The sequence below is a fragment of the Amblyomma americanum genome, chromosome 10 (genome assembly GCF_052857255.1).
Source record: "Amblyomma americanum isolate KBUSLIRL-KWMA chromosome 10, ASM5285725v1, whole genome shotgun sequence".
NCBI lineage: Eukaryota > Metazoa > Arthropoda > Arachnida > Ixodida > Ixodidae > Amblyomma > Amblyomma americanum.
In genome coordinates this window covers 113,274,595-113,296,478 of record NC_135506.1, presented here as the reverse complement: position 1 = coordinate 113,296,478, position 21,884 = coordinate 113,274,595, and the positions used below count along the sequence as shown (strand labels likewise).

The 21,884-nt window shown below is 45.7% G+C and overlaps 1 protein-coding gene across 1 annotated transcript; it reads right to left on the bottom strand.

Moving 5' to 3' along the window:
- Positions 1-286: 286 nt before the first annotated feature.
- Positions 287-7,076, bottom strand: LOC144106518 (TNF receptor-associated factor 3-like). Its single transcript, XM_077639361.1, has 2 exons — positions 6,776-7,076; positions 287-1,594 (listed from the first exon to the last, which is right to left on the bottom strand). Exons 1-2 carry the CDS (start codon positions 7,043-7,045, stop codon positions 515-517), a joined length of 1,350 nt encoding a protein of 449 aa, XP_077495487.1. The 5' UTR covers positions 7,046-7,076; the 3' UTR covers positions 287-514.
- Positions 7,077-21,884: the final 14,808 nt, after the last annotated feature.

Genomic DNA, 21,884 nt, shown 5'->3' with positions numbered 1-21,884 from the left:
TTGTCTTATAGGCTGTTGATCCAAATAGTACTTTGTAATTGGACGGTTATTACTTATTACCATCTACCCAAGAGCAGACATTGGCTACAGAGGAAAATTATCCAGCTTTCACTTCAACTTCATTTCTGTGAAAGCTAATCAGTAAATATTCCCTCATTAGAAACCTACTCCGCCTAGGGCGATTCCCATAAATATCAGAGAGAATACTGCAGTATTTTGTATGAATTTTTTGAATGACAGTATAAAGTTCCCCTTGACAGAGACGTTTTACTTCGGAAAAAAAGCTTTTATTTCTGATTACAGAATCCACATCACCACAGCTTGGCGGAAATACATAATTATGCAAATATTTTTTATATTCAGGGATACAGAACCGACACGAACAGCCCACTACTCGTGAGCAACAGTAAACAAACTGCGGCACTTTGTATTGTTTTATGCACAGTACCGAACTAGCAGACGCTTCTTAGTACAGGCTTTTAGACGTATAAACATGTTTTCCTGCAACAGGGAATCAAGGAACAAAGTAATATTTTGCAAGAAGCTGTTCATTGTCCACGTAACCGTCATTGATAAGACATTCAGCGTCCAGCGATGCATTAAACGAACAAGGTTTGTTGCTTGATGTTGTTGGCCTTTTGAAGGATTTCTGTGAACGGGCAGGCTTTTCCTCGACTACTAGTTCTGCGCCCTGTACTGGATGCATGACGGCCAGCTTGACTTTGTGCTCAAAAGGCCACTGAACTAAATCATCCATGTCACCTTTGTGAATACATATGGACGCACACAGATTGACTCTTTCACCATCTTTTTCAACGTCCACTCCACGCGACATGCAGTACCCTCGCAGGTACACCCACTCACTCACGTACTCAGCCAAACCAGTCTTCATTGCGGTCTGATAAAGTGATGCCACATTTTTCACAAAAAACTCGCAGTGCGCCACGCCAAGTTTTATGTGTCGCAGAGCGCCGTTGGTGCGGTCCAGTACCACCTGAATATCTTCATTCGCTTCAGCTTTGGCTCCTGCAAATGCAGTTTCAATCTGTGACAGTTTGTCCTTCACTGTGTTTTCTAGTCTGGTTATGCTCCCCGAGATATCCGGCGACGCGATTCCTATGGTAAAAAATTCTCTGACTTCCTGTTTGGACGCTTTGATTTCACGCATGACTTGTGTCAAACCCTCATGATTTTGTTTTGTGACAGCCGCCAGTTCTTGCCTCACACTCTCCTTAAAGCTGTTAATAGCGTGAGAAATTTCGTGCAGCCGATCAGCGTGTGTGCTGGCAGAACCGACTAAGCGCCCCAGAGATTCCTTAACCTCACCCGCCTGTTCTTTAACGGCTGCTTTGCAAATGGTTAGAAAAGTGGACTCATTCTTGTATGCAGATTGCCGTTGGCCATCGTGTTCAATAAGTGTTGCTGAGTTACAGGAGGCCGATTTCAGGTGCCCGACAGTGTCACAGCAAGGAATGGTGGCGCAGCACTTGGGGCAGCAGGTGGCGTGGTGTTTACAGTCACGTCGGAAATGCTCGACGATTCCGGAAGCGGGCGACACGTACTCGCAGCCATTTCCATGGTTCCAGCACTTGACCTGCAACAATAAGGCAGGAAAGATGGCAGTTTATTAATGCGAAAGCATTACTAAGCCATGTCGGCACCGGAAGAGTCCGCAAATTGTGTCGCTGGATTTAACGTCATCAGTCATGAAGAGTGGCGTGGTTAAGTGTATAGGGTCAATGATTAGAAATATCTTGGCAGTCATTAGTCATCATGCATTAAAATTAGTTAGTAGATAATGAGTCGGACCAATGGACATAATTAAGGATACTAATTAGCGGACATTGTCTATGGAACTCCTTAATGACACTAGTTATCAATACACATTAATTTGGGCAATTAACTACGGTGATTGATTCGTTTAATTGGGCTGATTATTGAGATTATATGACGTCATAAGAGTGTGAAGTCATTCATACGTGTGATGACGTCACGCGTACAACCAATCAGAGTACAACAACAAAAAGAGTACATATCGTCGACTGGGAGCATCGGAGATCGAATAGTGGCGGTCGAATCTTAACAGAGTGGGTGAGTAGGTGTAGAAACGCGTCGGCTAGGAGCCACCAGCGTCGCGGGAAACGCTAAGGCTTTCGCATTTCTCCAATGCAATCTCTGCAGTGATCACTACGTTTTTCGACCACACTTGTAATAAAGTCGTGATTTATTAGCACAGTCGCTGCCATTTAATTGCAAAATTTTAGTGCGTTGTGAAATGAAACCGACCGCTCGAGCCAGTACGCTGAAAGCAGAATTTTTGTCGTATCATTTTGCGATGACAGCTGCAAGGGGCGCTTTTTTCCAGGTCTATTTCTTCTTCTTTTTGTTTCCCGATGAGTGCGCTATCAGCGGTGGCTGAGTGGTTATGGTGCTCGGCAGCTGACACGAAAGACGCGGGTTCGATCCTGGCCGCGGCGGTCGCATTTCAACGGAGGCGAAATGCTAGAGGTGCGTGTACTCTGCGATGTCAGTGCGCGTTACCGAACCCCAGGTTGTCTATATTACCGAAGCCCTCCACTACGACGTCCCTCATAGCCTCCGTCGCTTTGGGACGTTAAACCGGAGAAAACCTAAAACCCAAACACGCTATCGCATTATCCGCTAACGTTATAGCAGTACAAAGAACGCAAATTAGTAGTAGCTTCACGAAAATTGAGGCCTTTCTATAAACGTTTTCAATCAGCTTTAAAGCATTCAGTGAAGAGGCTCGATGTTGGCGCAAAACACAATTGGACACAAGGAAAGCAGACGAGGCTGAGCCGCTCAGTCCCGTCTACCTTCACTGTGTCGGTATTTGTTTCGCGTCTTTAACCAAACATGAAAAATTACCAAGTAGCCCAACAAGACGTTCTTTTAAGTGAAGAGGAGCACGCATATACAAAAAACTGCCGCATGTTTTGGTTGCAGAAGTGTGATTGCAGTATGCCGTCGTTTCGAAGACGAGAGTGAACACTTTTAGGAAGGCTCACAGATGCTCGCAGGTGCTTCCTGATGACTTTTTGAATCGGTCATGGCTAGGTCATAATTGTGTGCATGGTGGCCTCGCCCACACTTCTCCGGCTCTAGAGATGCAGTGAGGTACCCTCACACGTTCTATTGCAGCAGCATGATGCCGCAGCTACCGATCAGTCGAGCAGTTCTTTTCAATAACGTCGACACTACGTTGCGTTCCACATTTTGACGACTGTTACGAGCTCTCAAAGTATTACACCTACTGCCTGATTACAGGAATACTTCAGTCCCTTAGAGCAACGCACAGAGCGATCACATCAGAGAACAAAAAGTCATAGCCTAGAACGATTAAACCAGTGATACGACGAAGCAAAGAGAATAGACGAGGCACACACTGCGACTGGAGCTAAGAACTGTGCATTGCTGAGAGCAGTACGTCTCCCCAAAAACGCAGGTGGGCATGCGCAGCATATCTGTGCTGCATGCCGTCAACGATGACTGGCAGATAATCAAGACGCTAGCGCTGACGCGAAACCAAACTTAGTTTTGTTTTCTAAATCAAATAGATAGACGTCGTGCTGATGCAAATAACCCCTTGCATGCTGTTTAAGCTCGCAGAATTTGGCGCTCCACCTTCCTGTTTCCGCTAGATGGAATACTGACATTATAAAGCGGCAGGTAAAGCTGCCATCCCCGCAATGGCGAGAGGAGGCAGGTTTGCTCCGTCAGTGGGGTTCAAAGAGTTGTGGTACTCTCGCAGCCTATCAGTGATATACCAGCCTGTATGGCCGATGTAAACTTTGTCACAAGTGTCAGAAATCTTATACACTTCGCGTGTCGCACATGTAATGTAACAACTTTCATGCATTGTTGTACACACAGAAGGTCAGGTTCTGCCACGCGCAGCACACGGACAAAGGCTTGAAAGTCCCTCAATTTTTTTCCTTTCCCTCCCTGACTCTGGTTCCTGTCCGGCTGCTGTCGCGGCCCTGTCCTTCGCATTTGACTGGTTTATTTGTTCTGGATCACGTAACAACTGACCCAGACTGCAACCTTTCTACAGAGTTATAGCATAGCGCGACTCGTGATCCGCTACCTTAATCCGCTTGCGCGGAGCGCCACTGTGCATACACACCACGCTTTGAGGACTCAAGATAGCTCCATGTGCCCGGCCAACAGCTTGCGGGACTACCGCGCCGTGACCAATCAGCGCCTGTCCACTGCCGAGGCGCGGGACGGATCGCGGTGTGTCATCGGTATGCTACACGTATTGTGTAACACTCGATTGTGGAAGGTCGCTGAGAATGATGATGATGGTAGTGAATGATGCCTGTTCCTCTTGCATCAGTCAATCGGGACATCCCCGCCGCCTGTGCTTTCACGCATTCGTCACCGGCTTGGTCTCTAACACAATTGGTGCCACATATATTCCCACTAGTTACTATTATGGCCGCTTAATTGCTGATCTGCGCCCGGCCCATGCCTACAAAATGCCAATTTGAAACACAAAACTTATCCTTGCAGGGATGGCTGTGTTGTGTAAGGCGTTGTGTAAGCGCGATCTTTGCTCGCCGCTGGCTCTCAATTCTTCAGGGCACGCTCAGTTAGACACACCGTTTGATAATCTCTCCCCGCCACACCTCCAGCTTTTACCAAACACGCCACGCTGAGCGCATGACGCCGTTTATCGATAGTAGGGTAAAAGCTTATCAAAAATGGCAGGGAATGTGCCGTACGACTTCTCACTTGTAAGTTCAGTTAAGCAACAGCTGAAATACAACTTAGAAAGACACACTTTCGAAGTCACTCTAGTGACATCCGCCTAAGCTTGGGTACTTTTTTCAACTTTATGAAAGGGAACGCGCGAGCTCGTGGCAGATAGCACCGAACCATATTTGTGGCAGTACGCGGAGGCCGCTTTTCGCACGCAAAATGATGAAATTTATTCTGCTGCCTTGCCTGATTCTGTCAATGGAGGATCGCACCTCCCTTTCCACTTTGTTTCTGAAAGCGACCACCGCGTATTACCACAAGTAGAACTGAAGGCTATCTGATCTGCCATGCGCTCGCGCGTTCCCTCGTCCTGCCTATGACAGTAGTCGCTTCAGACGCTGTCTGACATCGAACATGGGATGTATTCATGTTACGCACCGTGTGATTTTGTAAGGGTTAAGCTTGCGGGACACATAAAGAAAGCAAGAATCTCAAGCAAGAAAAAAAAACAGATATACTCACTGCTGCATGCCTGCTGTCTAAAGCGAAGTGAGAGGAAGCCATGCTTTGCTAATACACCACAAGCCTAACTGTCCCCCTATGCATGTTCTTGCTGTACAGAACAAAATAACACTTTCGAAACATTTTTGAAGCAGATTCAAAAATTTTTCTTCAAGATTCTTAAAAAATCATGAATTTCAGACCTCTGCCCATGCCCTCAGAAAAAGGCGTGCTTACACAGCTATTACGAGAGCGGAAACCCGTAGCTCTGTTTTCAGACAGGCAACTTGCATATAGGTCACATTGTTTCTTTAACACGAACTTGAGTGCAGTCCTAATGGTACGCATTTCATTAGCGAAGAAAGACTGTTTCAAAACACTCCTTCCGATATGCCGTAAAGAAGCTCTGCGCCTGACCAATATGTGCACAACACCTGATTTTATTATTCACCGCACTTCCTGTTACCGTCCCTGATGGGACTTACAGTATCTATAAAAAAAAGACGCATGACGACACCTCAAAGTTTTAACCAAGCCATAATCCAGCATGGATTGAAATCACACTTAAGCGCAGACATTCTGTGTTATCCGATTGCGCGAACAAATGAATAAAATCTTTACTGCGTTCCGCCAGCCGACCCTATCAGTGCCCTCAGTCACATATGCCGACCTAGTCCATTCGCATTCTCGGTTGAGTCTGTTTTCGGCGGAGCAGGCCACGTAAATTACAGGCTATTCTTAGTAGCGTTTTAATTCAGCCGCACTCGACCGAGGGAGCTTTCTGGTGCAGTATACTAAGACACTCACAACCTTTAGCCAGCAGCAAGTCCCTTACACCGGGTGTTCCACCTAAGACTTTAGGCAATTAAAAAAAAGGCTTTTTGAGTTAGAAGAGCGCTTTTATTTCTGCACCGCATTGTCAGCGGTGCAGTACATCAGAATATAACTAAGTGCTAACTAGTGCACTGGTTGACTCATATTGAATAGTTAACTTTTAAATATTACCATTAGCCTCTCTAATTATTGAGAGGCATGTAGCCCACGGTAAGTAATATCTATATCAGTTTTTATAATTTCAAAATTGTTGTTATCCTCGGCGCTGTGGCAAAAAAACTTTGGCTACATCACTGCAAAATACATGCGCTTTGGTGAAGCTTAAAGGCAAAGCAGCCTATCCAGTGCACGTAACATGTCTAAATAGCCAAAATTTGTTGGGCCACATTGCCGAGGGTAATCGCGTTTTCAAACTTCTAAATACTGATGTGGATATTACTTACGATTGGCTATACGCATACAAATAATTAAGGAGACTAACTGTAATAGTTAGTCTCCTTGAATATTCGTTAACCAACCCGCTATAGTTAGCACTGCTTAGCTGCATTCTGATGTACTACCCCGTTGACAATGTTATGCCCGAAAAAGCGTTCTTCCTACTGAAAAGCCTGTTTTTTTTATTGAGTAAAGTCTTAGGTGAACCACCCTATATATCTTATGGCTATCGACGAAATAGCACTGCGAAAAGACGCCCACCGTTTCAATCCATTCTCACCTGTCTTTTGAGAACATCGCACGAGGAGAAATCTCTCCAGTCGACTTCCTCATCCTGGCACTTGCAGCCATCCAGCGGACAGCTGTGCGATGCTCCTTCAACGCATTGCTCGTAGCAGGACTGGCACAGCGTGTGTCCGCACGGAAGGAGCGCAGTCGTCGGACGCAACAGTCTGCAGGCGCTGCAAATCCGGTTCGGTGGAACGGGCCTGACGAATCTCAGGGGCCTCCTGTCCAGCTCCGCCGAGAACGCGACCAATGTGTACTGCATGCTTGCAGGAGGCACCGCTCCACGCGCAAGCTCGCTTCACTTCGAAAACAAAGAACTGCCTTTTCAGCCCCTTCCAAGGGCGCCGTAATCTTGTCTCTTCGCCGATCGCCAACGCAACAATCGCGAAGACACGCGCTGCCTCTCGATGAACTCGTAACCCAGCGCAGGGCGCGAATTATCAGTACTTCTGCGCCGGCAGACTCCTTCACTTGTTTATTTCAGCACGACTTTCAGGCAAACAGAAATCTTATCTGAAATGTTAGTGTTACTCCTATTAGTGTAATAAAATGCGGAATGTCAGATTTTATGTGCATTTGAACGCAAATGGATTATGCCCTTTTCCCGGTAGACGAGTGTAGGTGGTAGATTTGGATTTAGAAAGGTTAGAAAGAAATTTATGCTGTGAGAAATGTCATCGTGGACATCACTCTCGCGACAGTAATGTCCACGAAAACGCTTTTCATTTTCTTTTTTTTCACTCGCTTTATGGAAATTTTTAACGTTACTTCGTCTCTTTATATCCCACCTTAATGCCTCTGTAGATTCAAAGCAATCGCTACTTGTTCTATTGACCCTAGGTTCATTTTGTTGCACTCTCTAATGTGGCAGAATATAAGGCCGTACTGTTATCCTAGCGTACTCTGTATGTTAGCGTCTCTCTCTATGAGCGCGTGTGGACGCAGAATACGTAATCTTTTACTGGTATTATTTTCCTTCTAGGTGGGGTGCAGTTCACGATGTATCACTATGTATAGTCATTCGAAGGTTTATTGCTGCCCCTGTGGAGCTGTTCTGGGAATTTCAATTTACTTAGCCTTTTTGGATCTTACATTCGCGCGAGTGATTACACCCCAATATAGTGAGTGAACAAAAGCCTCCTGTACGGTTGGTGATTGAATTACCTATTGACGCCAATCGTTTATAAAGCAAACGACATGCGACAGTCTTTGAGCTGCTTTTGACCTTAGCGTACATTTTTAAGATTTACCTTTAATAATCATTTCCTTTCAGATTCCAAGTACTTCGCGAAAATAACTAAGGTTTTGTTAATCTCGCCGTCGCGAGAGTAGGCGTAAGCATTTAATGAATTGCTAAAAAAGAACAGCGCATTCCAGGCCGGCTCATAGATGATCGTAGCCGCACTCTGGCTATGGCCGGCTTCACTGGCCGCTGGACCTGCTCTACCTTCACCGGCTTCTGCTCTCAAAGAGAAACAGCGAGCATGGTCTTAGTGCTCTCGTGGCTTGAGGAACCTCCACCACCATTCGCCTTTCTTTGCTAAAAAGCGGGGTTGTAATGCATTGCCGCTTTTGTTTCCTTACGTGCGGCCTCGTACAGCTGCTTAATTATTTTTGTGTGTGTGATGGACAAGGCGCTGAGGGACTCTGATTCCCTCGATGCTCGACGCGCTTTAGCACTCGCCCGCTCTTCAACAGCTTCAGCGATGCGTTCCGGTACATTCTCGTCTTCGTGTGCGGCAACATAAGGCCGTCGTTGGAGATTTTGGCGGCTCTTTTTACCTCCTGACTCAACCGGCTCAGGTACACGGCCGACACTGGAGCATGGAAACAAAGCAAAGCCCAGTCTTAGACGACGGTTTTCAACGTGCAGCTCAAGCTCGTCTTTTTTCTTTCCTCGTTAATTAATCTTTGATATCCCTTACATTGGAACGAGCTTAACCTCCTTTCCTGACCCTCCTCACTGAAAGCTGGCCGATCGCTCATCGTAGGTATGTGCCATGTCACTAAAGGAACAACAACAGTGCTTGACGACTGGCTGCGGTTCTCACGGGAAACTCTGGAAGCCTTCTGTTAAGCTTGGCCCTATGTATGTTTTAGTGTCCGTTTCCAGGTTCGGATGCCAGGAGCCTTGGTACGCATTTTACACCACCTCGACACCTTATATTAACTGAACACACTGTCCAGCTTCTCCCGCTGTGATCGTTCGCTGTTTTGCCGGCAGTGGCATAGAGCGTGGTTTAAAAATGCATATTTCAATCTCATCGCAATGGCAGGCTCTCCAGCGTGTGATAACTGAGGGTGAGATGAGATGAGTGGCCACCCACTTTGTGACTCTCCTCTAATTTAGTGTCAATGTGCCCTCACTCCTGCCACGCTCCTCTGCTTGAATACTCGACCGATTTCCGAAGTTATGATTCTGGGGCCTTGTATTAATATTGACGAAAACTTAAGCGCACAAGAAAACGGGAACGTGAGAGAGACACAGGACACAGCGCATGGGCGAAACTCTGATTGCTGGGAAAGGAAGTTAAAGTGCTACTGAGATTCTTAAAGGAGTGAGGCTTGAGTTCAAGGCTGTAAATTTAATTGTGCGCCGTTTGTTCTCTTTCTCTTGTGTAGGGAAGCGTACTTGGCGCCGCCTGTTTACCCTCCCTGCCTTTCCATTCTTCTGTTTCTCTCGCTCTTTCAGGTTCGGACGATGTACTCCTGTTTACCGAGAAAGAGAGCATAAATGGTTCAATGCCTTAAAAACGTCAAATATATGTCCTAAACTCATGGCAAATGCTTGCTTAGAAATTGTTTAATTGTGCGTTAATGTTCTATAAAGTTAGCTAAAGTTATCAACAAATAAAATTTCACTTTGCTGACATTAGGACAATAATACTTCAAGAAGTGATTGAGCGTATTTTGATAAATGTTCAATGCTAAGGACCAGCCCGCAATGATGATGCATTAGTACATGAAAACGAGCTCGGTAAACTAGAAATTAACTGTGTTAGAACGGCTATCTGGGTAATTGGAAAGGATTCATTGCATAGGACCAGTGGGCAACGACTGAGTTCATTGTTTAGTGGTTTCTTGTGTGTGCCTGTTCTTGTGTTATCATTTGAATCTGGTTCTTTGCAATAAGTACAATGGGTCACTCGACTGTCCAGTTAAGTGCAGGTAATAATAGAGGAAAGTAATGGATCAATACACTGGAGGTATGTGTTGCCTGCCCATCCTGATCAGGCGCAATGTGTAAGATGGCGTAATTATTTGGGGTGATGAGATCGGCAACACCTTCAATAGGAGAATTGTCCTAAACGGCATGTTTTTTGAAGCCAATGCAAAGTAACCAACAAAAGCGGAGCGCCCTTGTGCCTCTTTATGCAGGTTGCAGGCGCGCATTCCATTCTTCGCTGACGAACAATATAACGGGAGCACCTACAACGAGTGTACGAGACGTATTAACTGCTCCGCTATGTGACGGACAAAGACTAAGACGACCGCAGGATGTTCCATCAAATCCAATGGCTCACAATCAACTATACATTGTTGCTTGCAGCGGATACCGCAACTTCGCAGTTGGAACACATCCCGACAGGGCGATGTTACTACGGCAACAATGGTAGCCCGTGCAGTATGCCCACAACTTGAGCAGTTTTCAGAGGAGGGTCACCTGTGCGACCAGCATGACATTCCTGTGCCGCCTTTTACCTTTTCATCCTGTGAGCGCCGAGGACATGTCTGGAGACCTGTGACATGGCTGGAGCCTAAAAAAGCGACCCGTTAACTTTTGGACACCTTTTAACTTTTGAGATTTCTGAGCTATGGACCTGGGTATTGTGAGGTTGTTAAATATATCGGGTGGGTCGTTTTTATTCTTTTTTACCATCGGAATGGCGAAAAAGAACCATGTTTTTATTGTCGAATAACCTCTGAAACCAACGATTGGAACACCTATGACGAGCTATAAGTGCTGTAGAGGTAGAGCATCCGCCTCTCGTGCAAGGGGACCGGGGTTCGAATCCTGGTGCCGTGCAATTCTCCACCAGTTTTAAACAAAGATCCGCGTGTCGATGGAATTGCATAACCAGGCCTGGAGTGCGGCCTGATCTTGGTGACTACAATCGACAATGCACTCTCTCACCAGAGCAGGATTTGACCATCCTGGTATAGTACTTGGCCACAACCTTCTATGATAAAACCAATTAACCCTCGGCCCTCAGTCCCCAGCAGCTACGGAACAACTGACCACGGCAGCGGTCAGACCTGGGACGCAGCGGAGGGTGCTAAGAATCTCTGGCTCCGGACAGGCCGCCATTGGAATCTGAACCTGGCAACGCTTAACGCTAGAACTTTATCTAGTGAGGCTAGCCTAGCATTGCTGTTCGAGGAACTAGCGGGAATTAAGTGGGATGTGATAGGGCTTAGCGAAGTTAGGAGGACAAGTGAGGCGCATACAGTACTAAAGGACGAGCACATATTGTGCTATCGCTGATTACAGGATAGACGAGAACTAGGTGTTGGATTCCTCATTAATAAGGATATAGCTGGAAACGTAGTGGAGCTCTATAGTATTAGCGAGAGGGTAGCAGCTATAGTAATTAGGCTGAATATTAGATACAAGCTGAAAGTGGTGCAGGCCTACGCACCCACATCCAGCCATGATGACCAGACCGTTGAAAGTTTCTATGAGGACTTAGAATCGGCAATGAATAAAGTAAAATCGCAGTACACTGTACTGATCGGTGACTTCAATGAGAAGGTGAGCAAGAAGCAGGCTGACGACCACGCGGTAGGTGACTATCGGATAGGCTCTAGAAATAGCAGGGGAGAGTTATTAGTCGAATTCGCGGATATAAATAATTTACGGATCATGAATACCTTCTTCCGCAAACGAGAAAACAGGAAGTGGACCTGGCAGAGCCTCAATGGTGAAACTAAAAATGAAATCGATCTCATGCTATGCGCTAAACCTGGCATCATTCAGGATGTGGCCGTCCTCGGAAAGGTGCGTTGTAGCGACCACAGAATGATAGGGTCTAGAATTTGCTTAGACTTGAAGAGGGAACGGAAGAAGCTAGTTAAGAAGACCATTAACGAGTTAGCCGTAAGAGGAAAAGCACAGGAGTTTAGGATAGCGCTGCAAAACAGATATTCTGCTTTAACTGAGGAAGACGATCTTGATTTTCATACAATGAACGATAATTTGACATCAATAATTACGGAGTGCGCAGTAGAAGTAGGCGGTAAGACAGTGCAACAGGATACCGGGAAGCTATCTCAGGTGACGAAAGATCTGAATAAGAAGCGCCAAAGCATGAGGGCGTCTAACCATACCGACAGAATAGAACTGAGCAGAGCAATCAAAGTTAATAAATAAGTGCAAACAGGCGACATATGGAAGTTTAATATGGAGAGAATCGAGCATGCTCTAAAGAATGGAGGTAGTCTAAAAGCAGTGAAGAGGAAACTAGGCATAGGTAAAAACCAGATGTATGCATTAAGAGACAAGCAGGGCAATGCCATTAGCAATATGGATAAGATAGTTAAAGTAGGCGAAGAGTTCTACAGTACAGTACAGTAGCCAATGTAATCAGAACGTTAATGAGAAAGACAGCAGTGCACAGCAATGCGTCATCCCGCCAGTGTCGAAAGATGAAGTAAACAAAGCCTTAGAAGCAATGAAAAGGGGAAAAACAGCTGGGGAGGATCAGGTAACAGCAGATCTGTTGAAGGATGGAGGGGACATCTTGCTAGAAAAACTAGCCACCCTGTATACGCAATGCCTTATGACCTCGACTGTACCAGAAGGTTGGAAGAATGCAAACATTATCTTAATTCATAAGAAGGGAGACGCGAAGGACTTGAAAAATTACAGGCCGATCAGCTTACTATCCGTTGCCTACAAAGTATTTACTAAGGTAATCGCTAATAGAGTCAGGGCAACGTTAGACTTTAATCAACCAAATGATCAGGCAGGCTTTCGTAAAGGATATTCCACAATAGATCATATTCACGCTATCAATCAGGTGATAGAAAAATGCGCAGAATATAACCAACCTCTATATATAGCTTTCATTGATTACGAGAAAACATTCGACTTAGTGGAAACCTCAGCAGTCATACAGGCATTGCGTAATCAGGGGGTAGAAGAGCCTTATGTCACAATACTTTAAGATATATATAGCAACTGCACAGCTACTATAGTCCTCCATAAAGTCAGTAATAAAGTTCCAATAAGGAAGGGCGTCAGGCAAGGAGACGATCTCGCCAATGCTGTTCACCGCATGTTCACGGGAGGTATTTCGAGGCCTGAATTGGGAACAGTTGGGAATAAGAATAAATGGAGAATACCTAAATAATCTGCGATTCGCTGATGACACTGCCTTGCTGAGTCATCCAGGAGGTGAAATGAAAATCATGATGAATGAGTTAGACGGGCAGAGCAGATCGATGGGTCTAAAAATTAACATGCAGAAAACCAAGGTAATTTTCAACATCTTAGCAAGGAAACAACAGTTTACAATTGGCAGCGAGAGCCTAGAAGTTGTGACGGAATACGTCTACTTAGGGCAGGTAGTGACAGCTGATCCGGATCATGAGAGGGAGATAACTATAAAGATAAGAATGGGGTGGAGCGCATATGTCAAATTCTTGCAGATCATGAGTGGCAGCTTACCAATTTTCCTCAAGAGGAAAGTGCACAACAGCTTTATCTTACCGGTACTCACCTATGGGGCAGAAACGTGGAGGCTAACGAAAAGAGTTCCGCTTAAGTTAAGGACCACGCAGCGAGCCATGGAACGAAAAATGATAGGTGTAACGTTAACAGACCGGAAGCGGGCAGATTGGGTGAGGGAACAACCCGGGTTAATGACATCCTAGTCGAAATAAAGAGAAAGAAATGGGCTTGGGCAGGGCATGTAATGCGAAATCAAGATAACCGCTGGCCCTTAAGGGTAACAGAGTGGATTCCAAGAGAAAGTAAGCGTAGCAGGGGTAGGCAGAAGGTTAGGTGGGAGTATGAGATTAACAAGTTTGTAGGCAAAGGGTGGATGCAGCTGCCAAAGGACAGGGTTAATTGGAGAGACATGGGAGAGGCCTTTGCTCTGCAGTGGGTGTAGTAAGGCTGACGATGATGATGATGATGATGATGATGATGAAGTGCTGAAAATATGTGCATCCTTTAAGAAGTATGATTTGCTTTGCTGACGAATTTCACATATTTGAAAAAAAATTGAACTCGATTTATCTGGTGAAGCATAATGCGACTTCTGTGCTCTAGCATGTTTGCCCTTGTTTAGCTTTGTTCTTGCTGTTTTTCCTCGGCTTCTTGAAATATGCCGTCTAAGCTGCTCATTGGGAATAAGTATTCGCTCCCTCTGTTAGGTGTTCTCTGAAGCCAATCGTACACTACTCTCGACTTCATGCTCCTCCCGCAATTTCATCTTTTGCCTCTTTTTTCTCGCTCTTCATCTGTTTCATCCGTTCATCCGTTCTGCTTCGGCTTACCCCCTGGCTATGTCCACAGGATCGGTTCACTCACGTTGATGCTCTCTTCTTTTGCGTTGCTATACAGCTCGCCATGAACGTCGTTCGGCTTCGGCATCGATAGAAGGTCCAGCTTCATCCATGAATTACCGTTTGCTGCTCTGCACACTGCTACGGCGACTTCATCCTTCGCCTCTTCTTTCTAGCAACTGCATGTGCATGCAACTGCGTCTCTCCCTCTTCAACTTCACCCATTCACTTTCCTCTCATTGGCTGCAGCGGGCGCTGCGTTCCTCCGAGCTTACCAGAGCTCGCACGCGTTACTCCCAGGCTTCAACATGACGCGCCACGGCTTTTTCGCTAATGACTCATTTAGTGCTAGCACACTAAAAATTGACAAGGTCGTGCTATCTTGGCGGGCGTGTGCTTTCTGTTTAGAACGCACGCGCATACCAGTGGACCAAATCGTAAGTAATCCTACACCACCGGTGGCTCATCTCGGCTGTTCTTGTCGTCAACGCTAATGGATATTGAATCGCATACAGAAGGCGCCGTAACCCTTTGACCGCCAACCCCGAGCTGTACTTGTCATGGGAAATTGCACCAATAATTGCCAATTACGAGTCACACTCCTCCGGTTAGATGTTTCGGTGCTGCCACCGTCAAAGACGAGTTACGGCCGGGAGTTGCGTTGCTTGAAATTTTCAAAACTAGAGGGCGGTACTTGTTTATGAAATAATTATGGTTCACGGCTTTTGCGCGTTTCAAGCTTGGCAACAGTCATTGCATAATGGCGGCACACATGAACACCGGCGGCGGCGATGTTCCGAGAAGAAAAGCTGTTTCTTTGAGAAGTTCTTGCAGCAGCGTTGCTGAAAATTTACGATTTGTTTTCGACAGTGATTCTGCCTTAATTCGCGACCTGGGAACGGTTTAAGATGACTACGAGAGCGGCGATGACTGCGACGGCGACGCGCAGGTTCGCTCACGGTAAATACTCGCTATGAAATCTTGGTTTTAGTTAGGGCGAAGCAAAGTAACTGCACTTTGCAGTGTGCTACAGCGTATCGGATAAAATGAATGGGCCGCATTTCAGTGCGTGTAGCCCATTACTATGGAAACCACTCAGGGAAAGCCGCCCCTAATAGCAGCTTTTTCGTTTCAAAAATATTGTATTAATTTTATCTAAAAACAACTTAAGTGTAGTACAACTGATGTATGCAGGAAAGCTCCGCTCGCATTCAGGACTTGTTAGCAGGACTTGTCCGCAGTTCATTGTTAAAAATTTTATTGTGACCTAGACAAGAAGCTAATAACAAGAAAAATAATCATAACCGCTAGCATTTTCATACCTAGCTTGTTTTATTAACGTCAAACATTAAAAAGCTGATTTCATTTACTGTTATGATTGGCTAGGTAGTAGTACAAGACGCTATGGATCATTGCCCAGTGTTAGCTGGTGCTAATTTAGTTTGTATCCTTCTGTAAAACATTTTCAGAATAAAAAATTGCATGGAAGAAATAATTACTGAAAATTGGCGATATCGGTACGTTTTCCGAGAGTTAATTCGGCGGTTAAACGTTTGAGGACCCTCCTGTCGAAACCAGGGGAATATACGCGGGATACTAGCCACCGCGGTGGCTGAGTGGTTACGGCGCTCGGCTTAGCGTCATCTTTCGTCACCTGAGATAGCTTCCCGGTATCCTGTTGCACTGTCCTACCGCCTACTTCTATTGCGCACTCCGTAATTATTGATGTCAGATTATCGTTCATTGTATGAACATCAAGATCGTCTTCCTCAGTTAAAGCAGAATATCTGCTTTGCAGCGCTATACTAAACTCCTGTGCTTTCCCTCTTACGGCTAACTCGTTAATGGTCTTCTTATCTAGCTTCTTCCGTTCCCTCTTCAAGTCTAAGCTAATTCTAGACCTTACCATTCTGTGGTCGCTACAACGCACCTTTCCGAGGACGGCCACATCCTGAATGATGCCTGGTTTAGCGCATAGTATGAAGTCGATTTCATTTTTAATCTCACCATTGGGGCTGTTCCAGGTCCACTTCCTGTTTTCTCGTTTGCGGAAGAAGGTATTCATGATCCGTAAATTATTTATATCCGCGAATTCGACTAATAACTCTCCCCTGCTATTTCTACAGCCTATCCGATAGTCACCTACCGAGTGGTCGTAAGCCTGCTTCTTGCCAACCTTCTCATTGAAGTGGCCCATCAGTACAGTGTACTGCGATTTCACTTTATTCATTGCCGATTCTACGTCCTCATAGAAACTTTCAACGGTCTGGTCATCATGGCTGGATGTGGGTGCGTAGGCCTGCACCACTTTCAGCTTGTACCTCCTATTCAGCCTAATTACTATAGCAGCTACCCTCTCGGTAATACTATAGAGCTCCACTACGTTTCCAGCTATATCCTTATTAATGAGGAATCCAACACCTAGTTCTCGTCTATCCTGTAATCAGCGATAGCACAATATGTGCTCGTCCTTTAGTACTGTATGCGCCTCACTTGTCCTCCTAACTTCGCTAAGCCCTATCACATCCCACTTAATTCCCGCTAGTTCCTCGAACAGCAATGCTAGGCTAGCCTCACTAGATAAAGTTCTAGCGTTAAGCGTTGCCAGGTTCAGATTCCAATGGCGGCCTGTTCGGAGCCAGAGATTCTTAGCACCCTCCGCTGCGTCACAGGTCTGACCGCCGCCGTGGTCAGTTGCTCCGAAGCTGCTGGGTACTGAGGGCCGAGGGTTAATTGGTTTGATCATAGAAGGTTGTGGCCAAGTACTACACCAGGGTGGCCAAATCCTGCTCTGGAGAGAGAGTGCATTGTCGGTTGTGGTCACCAAGATCAGACCCCACTCCAGGCCTGGTTATTCAATACCATCGACACGCGGATTTTTTTTTAAAAAACCGGTGGAGAATTGCACGGCACCAGGATTCAAACCCCGGTCCCCTTGCACGAGAGGCGGATGCTCTACCTCTACAGCACTTATAGGTCGTCATAGGTGTTCCAATCGTTGGTTTTAGAGGTTATCCGACAATAAAAAATGGTTCTTTTTCGCCATACCGATGGTAAAAAAAAATAAAAACGACCCACCCGATATATTTAACAACCTCACAATACCCAGGTCCATAGCTCAGAAATCTCAAAAGTTAAAAGGTGTCCACAAGTCAGCGGGTCGCTTTTTTAGGCTCCAGCCATGTCACAGGTCTCCAGACATGTCCTCGGCGCTCACAGGATGAAGAGGTAAAAGGCGACACAGGAATGCCATGCTGGTCGCACAGGTGACCCTCCTCTGAAAACTGCTCAAGTTGTGGGCATACTGCACGGGCTACCATTGTTGCCGTAGTAACATCGCCCTGTCGGGATGTGTTCCAACTGCGAAGTTGCGGTATCCGCTGCAAGCAACAATGTATAGTTGATTGTGAGCCATTGGATTTGATGGAACATCCTGCGGTCGTCTTAGTCTTTGTCCGTCACATAGCGGAGCAGTTAATACGTCTCGTACACTCGTTGTAGGTGCTCCCGTTATATTGTTCGTCAGCGAAGAATGGAATGCGCGCCTGCAACCTGCATAAAGAGGCACAAGGGCGCTCCGCTTTTGTTGGTTACTTTGCATTGGCTTCAAAAAGCATGCCGTTTAGGACAATTCTCCTATTGAAGGTGTTGCCGATCTCATCTCCCCAAATAATTACGCCATCTTACACATTGCGCCTGATCAGGATGGGCATTCAACACATACCTCCAGTGTATTGATCCATTACTTTGCTGCATTATTACCTGCACTAAACTGGACAGTCGAGTGACCAATTGTACTTATTGCAAAGAACCTGATTGAAATGATAACACAAGAACAGGCACACACACGAAACCACTAAACAATTAAATGAGTCGTTGCCCACTGATCCTATGCAATGAATCCTTTCCAATTACCCAGATAGCCGTTCTAACACAGTTAATTTCTAGTTTACCGAGCTCGTTTTCATGTACTAATGCATCGTCATTGCGGGCTGGTCTTTAGCTTTGAACATTTATCAAAATGCGCCCAATCAATTCTTGAAGTGTTATTGTCCTAATGTCAGCAAATTGAAATTTTATTTGTTGCTAACTTTGGATAACTTTATAGAACATTAACGCACAATTAAACAATTTCTAAGCAAGCATTTGCCATGAGTTTTGGACATATATTTGACGTTTTTAAGGCTTTGAATCATTTATGCTCTCTTTCTCGGTAAACAGGAGTACATCGTCCGAACCTGAAAGAGCGAGAGAAACAGAAGAATGGAAAGGCAGGGAGGGTAAACAGGCGGCGCCAAGTACGCTTCCCTACACAAGAGAAAGAGAATAAACGGCGCACAATTAAATTTACAGCCTTGAACTCAAGCCTCACTCCTTTAAGAATCTCAGTAGCACTTTAACTGCCTTTCCCAGCAATCAAGGTTTAGCCCAGGCGCTGTGTCCTTTGTCTCTCTCACGTTCCCGTTTTCTTGTGCGCTTACGTTTTCGTCAATATTAATACAAGGCCCCAGAATCATAACTTCGGAAATCGGTCGAGTATTCAAGCAGAGGAGCGTGGCAGCAGTGAGGGCACATTGACACTAAAGTAGAGGAGAGTCACAAAATGGGTGGCCACTCATCACATCCCACCCTCAGTTTTCACACGCTGGAGAGCCTGCCATTGCGATGAGATTGAAATCGGCCTTTTTAAACCACGCTCCATGCCACTGCCGGCAAAACAGCGAACGATCACAGCGGGAGAAGCTGGACAGTGTGTTCAGTTCATATAAGGTGTCGAGGTGGTGTTAAATGCGTACCAAGGCTCCTGGCATCCGAACCTGGAAACGGACACTAAAACATACATAGGGCCAAGCTTAACAGAAGGCTTCCAGAGTTTCCCGTGAGAACCGCAGCCAGTCGTCAAGCACTGTTGTTGTTCCTTTAGTGACATGGCACATACCTACGATGAGCGATCGGCCAGCTTTCAGTGAGGAGGGTCAGGAAAGGAGGTTAAGCTCGTTCCAATGTAAGGGATATCAAAGATTAATTAACGAGGAAAGAAAAAAGACGAGCTTGAGCTGCACGTTGAAAACCGTCGTCTAAGACTGGGCTTTGCTCTGTTTCCATGCTCTAGTGTCGGCCGTGTACCTGAGCCGGTTGAGTCGGGAGGTAAAAAGAGCCGCCAAAATCTCCATCGACGGCCGTATGTTGCCACACACGAAGACGAGACGGTACCGGAACGCATGGCTGACGCTGTTGAAGAGGGGGCGAGTGCTAAAGTGCGTCGAGAATCGAGAGAATCAGAGTCCCTCAGTGCCTTGTCCATCACACACACAAAAATAATTAAGCAGCTGTACGAGGCCGCATGTAAGGAAACAAAAGCGGCAACACATTACAACCCCGCTTTTGAGCGAAGAAAGGCGAATGGTGGTGGAGGTTCCTCAAGCCACGAGAGCAGTAAGACCATGCTCGCTGTTTCTCTTTGAGGGCAGAAGCCGGTGAAGGTAGAGCAGGTCCAGCGGCCAGTGAAGCCGGCCATAGCCACAGTGCGGCTACGATCATCTATGAGACGGCCTGGAATGCGCTGTTCATTTTTAGCAATTCTTTTAATGCTTACGCCTACTCTCGCAACGGCGAGATTAAAAAAACCTTAGTTATTTAAGCGAAGTACTTGCAATCTGAAAGGAAATGATTGCTCAGCTGTCACTACCAGCCCTAAGTAGATGTATTCCGTCACAATTTCTAGGCTCTCGCCGCCAATTGTGAACTGTTATTCCCTTGCTAGGCTGTTGAACATTACCTTGGTTTTCTGCATGTTAATTTTTAGACCCATCGATCTGCTCTGCCTGTCTAACTCATTAAACATGATTTGCAGTTCACCTCCTGAGCGACTCAGCAAAGCAATGTTATCAGCAAATCGCAGATTATTTAGGTATTCTCCATTTATTCTTATTCCAAACTGTTCCAAACTGTTCCCAATTCAGGCCTCGAAATACCTCCTGTAAACATGCGGTGAACAGCATTGGCGAGATCGTGTCTCCTTGCCTGACGCCCTTCCTTATTGGAATTTTATTGCTGTCTTTATGGAGGACTGTAGTAGCTGTGCAGTTGCTATATATATATCTTCCAGTATTTTGACATAAGGCTCTTCTACCCCCTGATTACGCAATGCCTGTATGACTGCTGAGGTTTCCACTGAGTCGAATGCTTTCTCGTAATCAATGAAAGCTATATATAGAGGTTGGTTATATTCTGCGCATTTTTCTATCACCTGATTGATAGCGTGAATATGATCTATTGTGGAATATCCTTTACGAAAGCCTGCCTGATCATTTGGTTGATTAAAGTCTAACGTTGCCCTGACTCTATTAGCGATTACCTTAGTAAATACTTTGTAGGCAACGGATAGTAAGCTGATCGGCCTGTAATTTTTCAAGTCCTTCGCGTCTCCCTTCTTATGAATTAAGATAATGTTTGCATTCTTCCAAGCTTGTGGTACAGTCGAGGTCATAAGGCATTGCGTATACAGGGTGGCTAGTATTCTAGCACGATGTCCCCTCCATCCTTCAACTGATCTGCTGTTACCTGATCCTCCCCAGCTGCTTTCCCCTTTTCATTGCTTCTAAGGCTTTCTTTACTTCATCTTTTTTTTGCTGGCGGGATGACGCATTGCTGTGCACTACGGTCTTTCTCATTAACGCTCTGATTGCATTGGCTACTGTACAGGTGTGTGTAGAACTCTTCGGCTACGTTAACTATCTTATCCATATTGCTAATTACATTGCCCTGCTTGTCTCTTAATACATACATCTGGTTTTTACCTATGCCTAGTTTCCTCTTCACTATTTTTAGGCTACCTCCGTTCTTTATAGCACGCTCGATTCTCTCCATATTAAACTTCCTTATGTCGGCTACCTTGCGCTTATTTATTAACTTTGATAGCTCCGTTAGTTCTATACTATCGGTAGGGTTAGATGCCTTCATGTTTTGGCGCTTCTTAATCCGATCTTTCGTCACCTGAGATAGCTTCCCGGTATCCTTTCGAACTGTCCTACCGTCTACTTCTACTGCGCACTCCGTAATTATTGATGTCAGCTTATCGTGCATTGAACGAACATCAAGATCATCTTCCTCAGTTAAAGCAGAATATCTGTTTTGCAGCGCTATCCTGAACTCCTGTGCTTTCCCTCTTACGGCTAACTCGTTAATGGTCTTCTTCTTCACTAGCTTCTTCTGTTCCTTCTTCAAGTCTAAGCTAATTCTAGACCTTACCATTCTGTGGTCGCTACAGCGCACCTTTCCGAGGACGGCCACATCCTGAATGATGCCTGGTTTAGCGCATAGTATGAAGTCGATTTCATTTTTAATCTCACCATTGGGGCTGTTCCAGGTCCACTTCCTGTTTTCTCGTTTGCGGGAGAAGGTATTCATGATCAGTAAATTATTTCTATCCGCGAATTCGAATAATAACTTTTCCCTGCTATTTCTAGAGCCTTTCCCATAGTCACCTACCGCGTGGTCGTCAGCCTGCTTCTTGCCCACCTTCGCATTGAAGTCGCCCATCAGTACAGTGTGCTGCGGCTTTCCTTTATTCATTGCTGATTCTACGT

Bases quoted from the DNA above. Each gene is read 5' to 3' on its own strand.
- LOC144106518 (XM_077639361.1), bottom strand. From the start codon at position 7,045: ATGCAGTACACATTGGTCGCGTTCTCGGCGGAGCTGGACAGGAGGCCC. The intron at 1,595-6,775 runs GTGAGAATGGAT...TTATTGTTGCAG, and splicing joins GCGATGTTCTCAAAAGACAG to GTCAAGTGCTGGAACCATGG.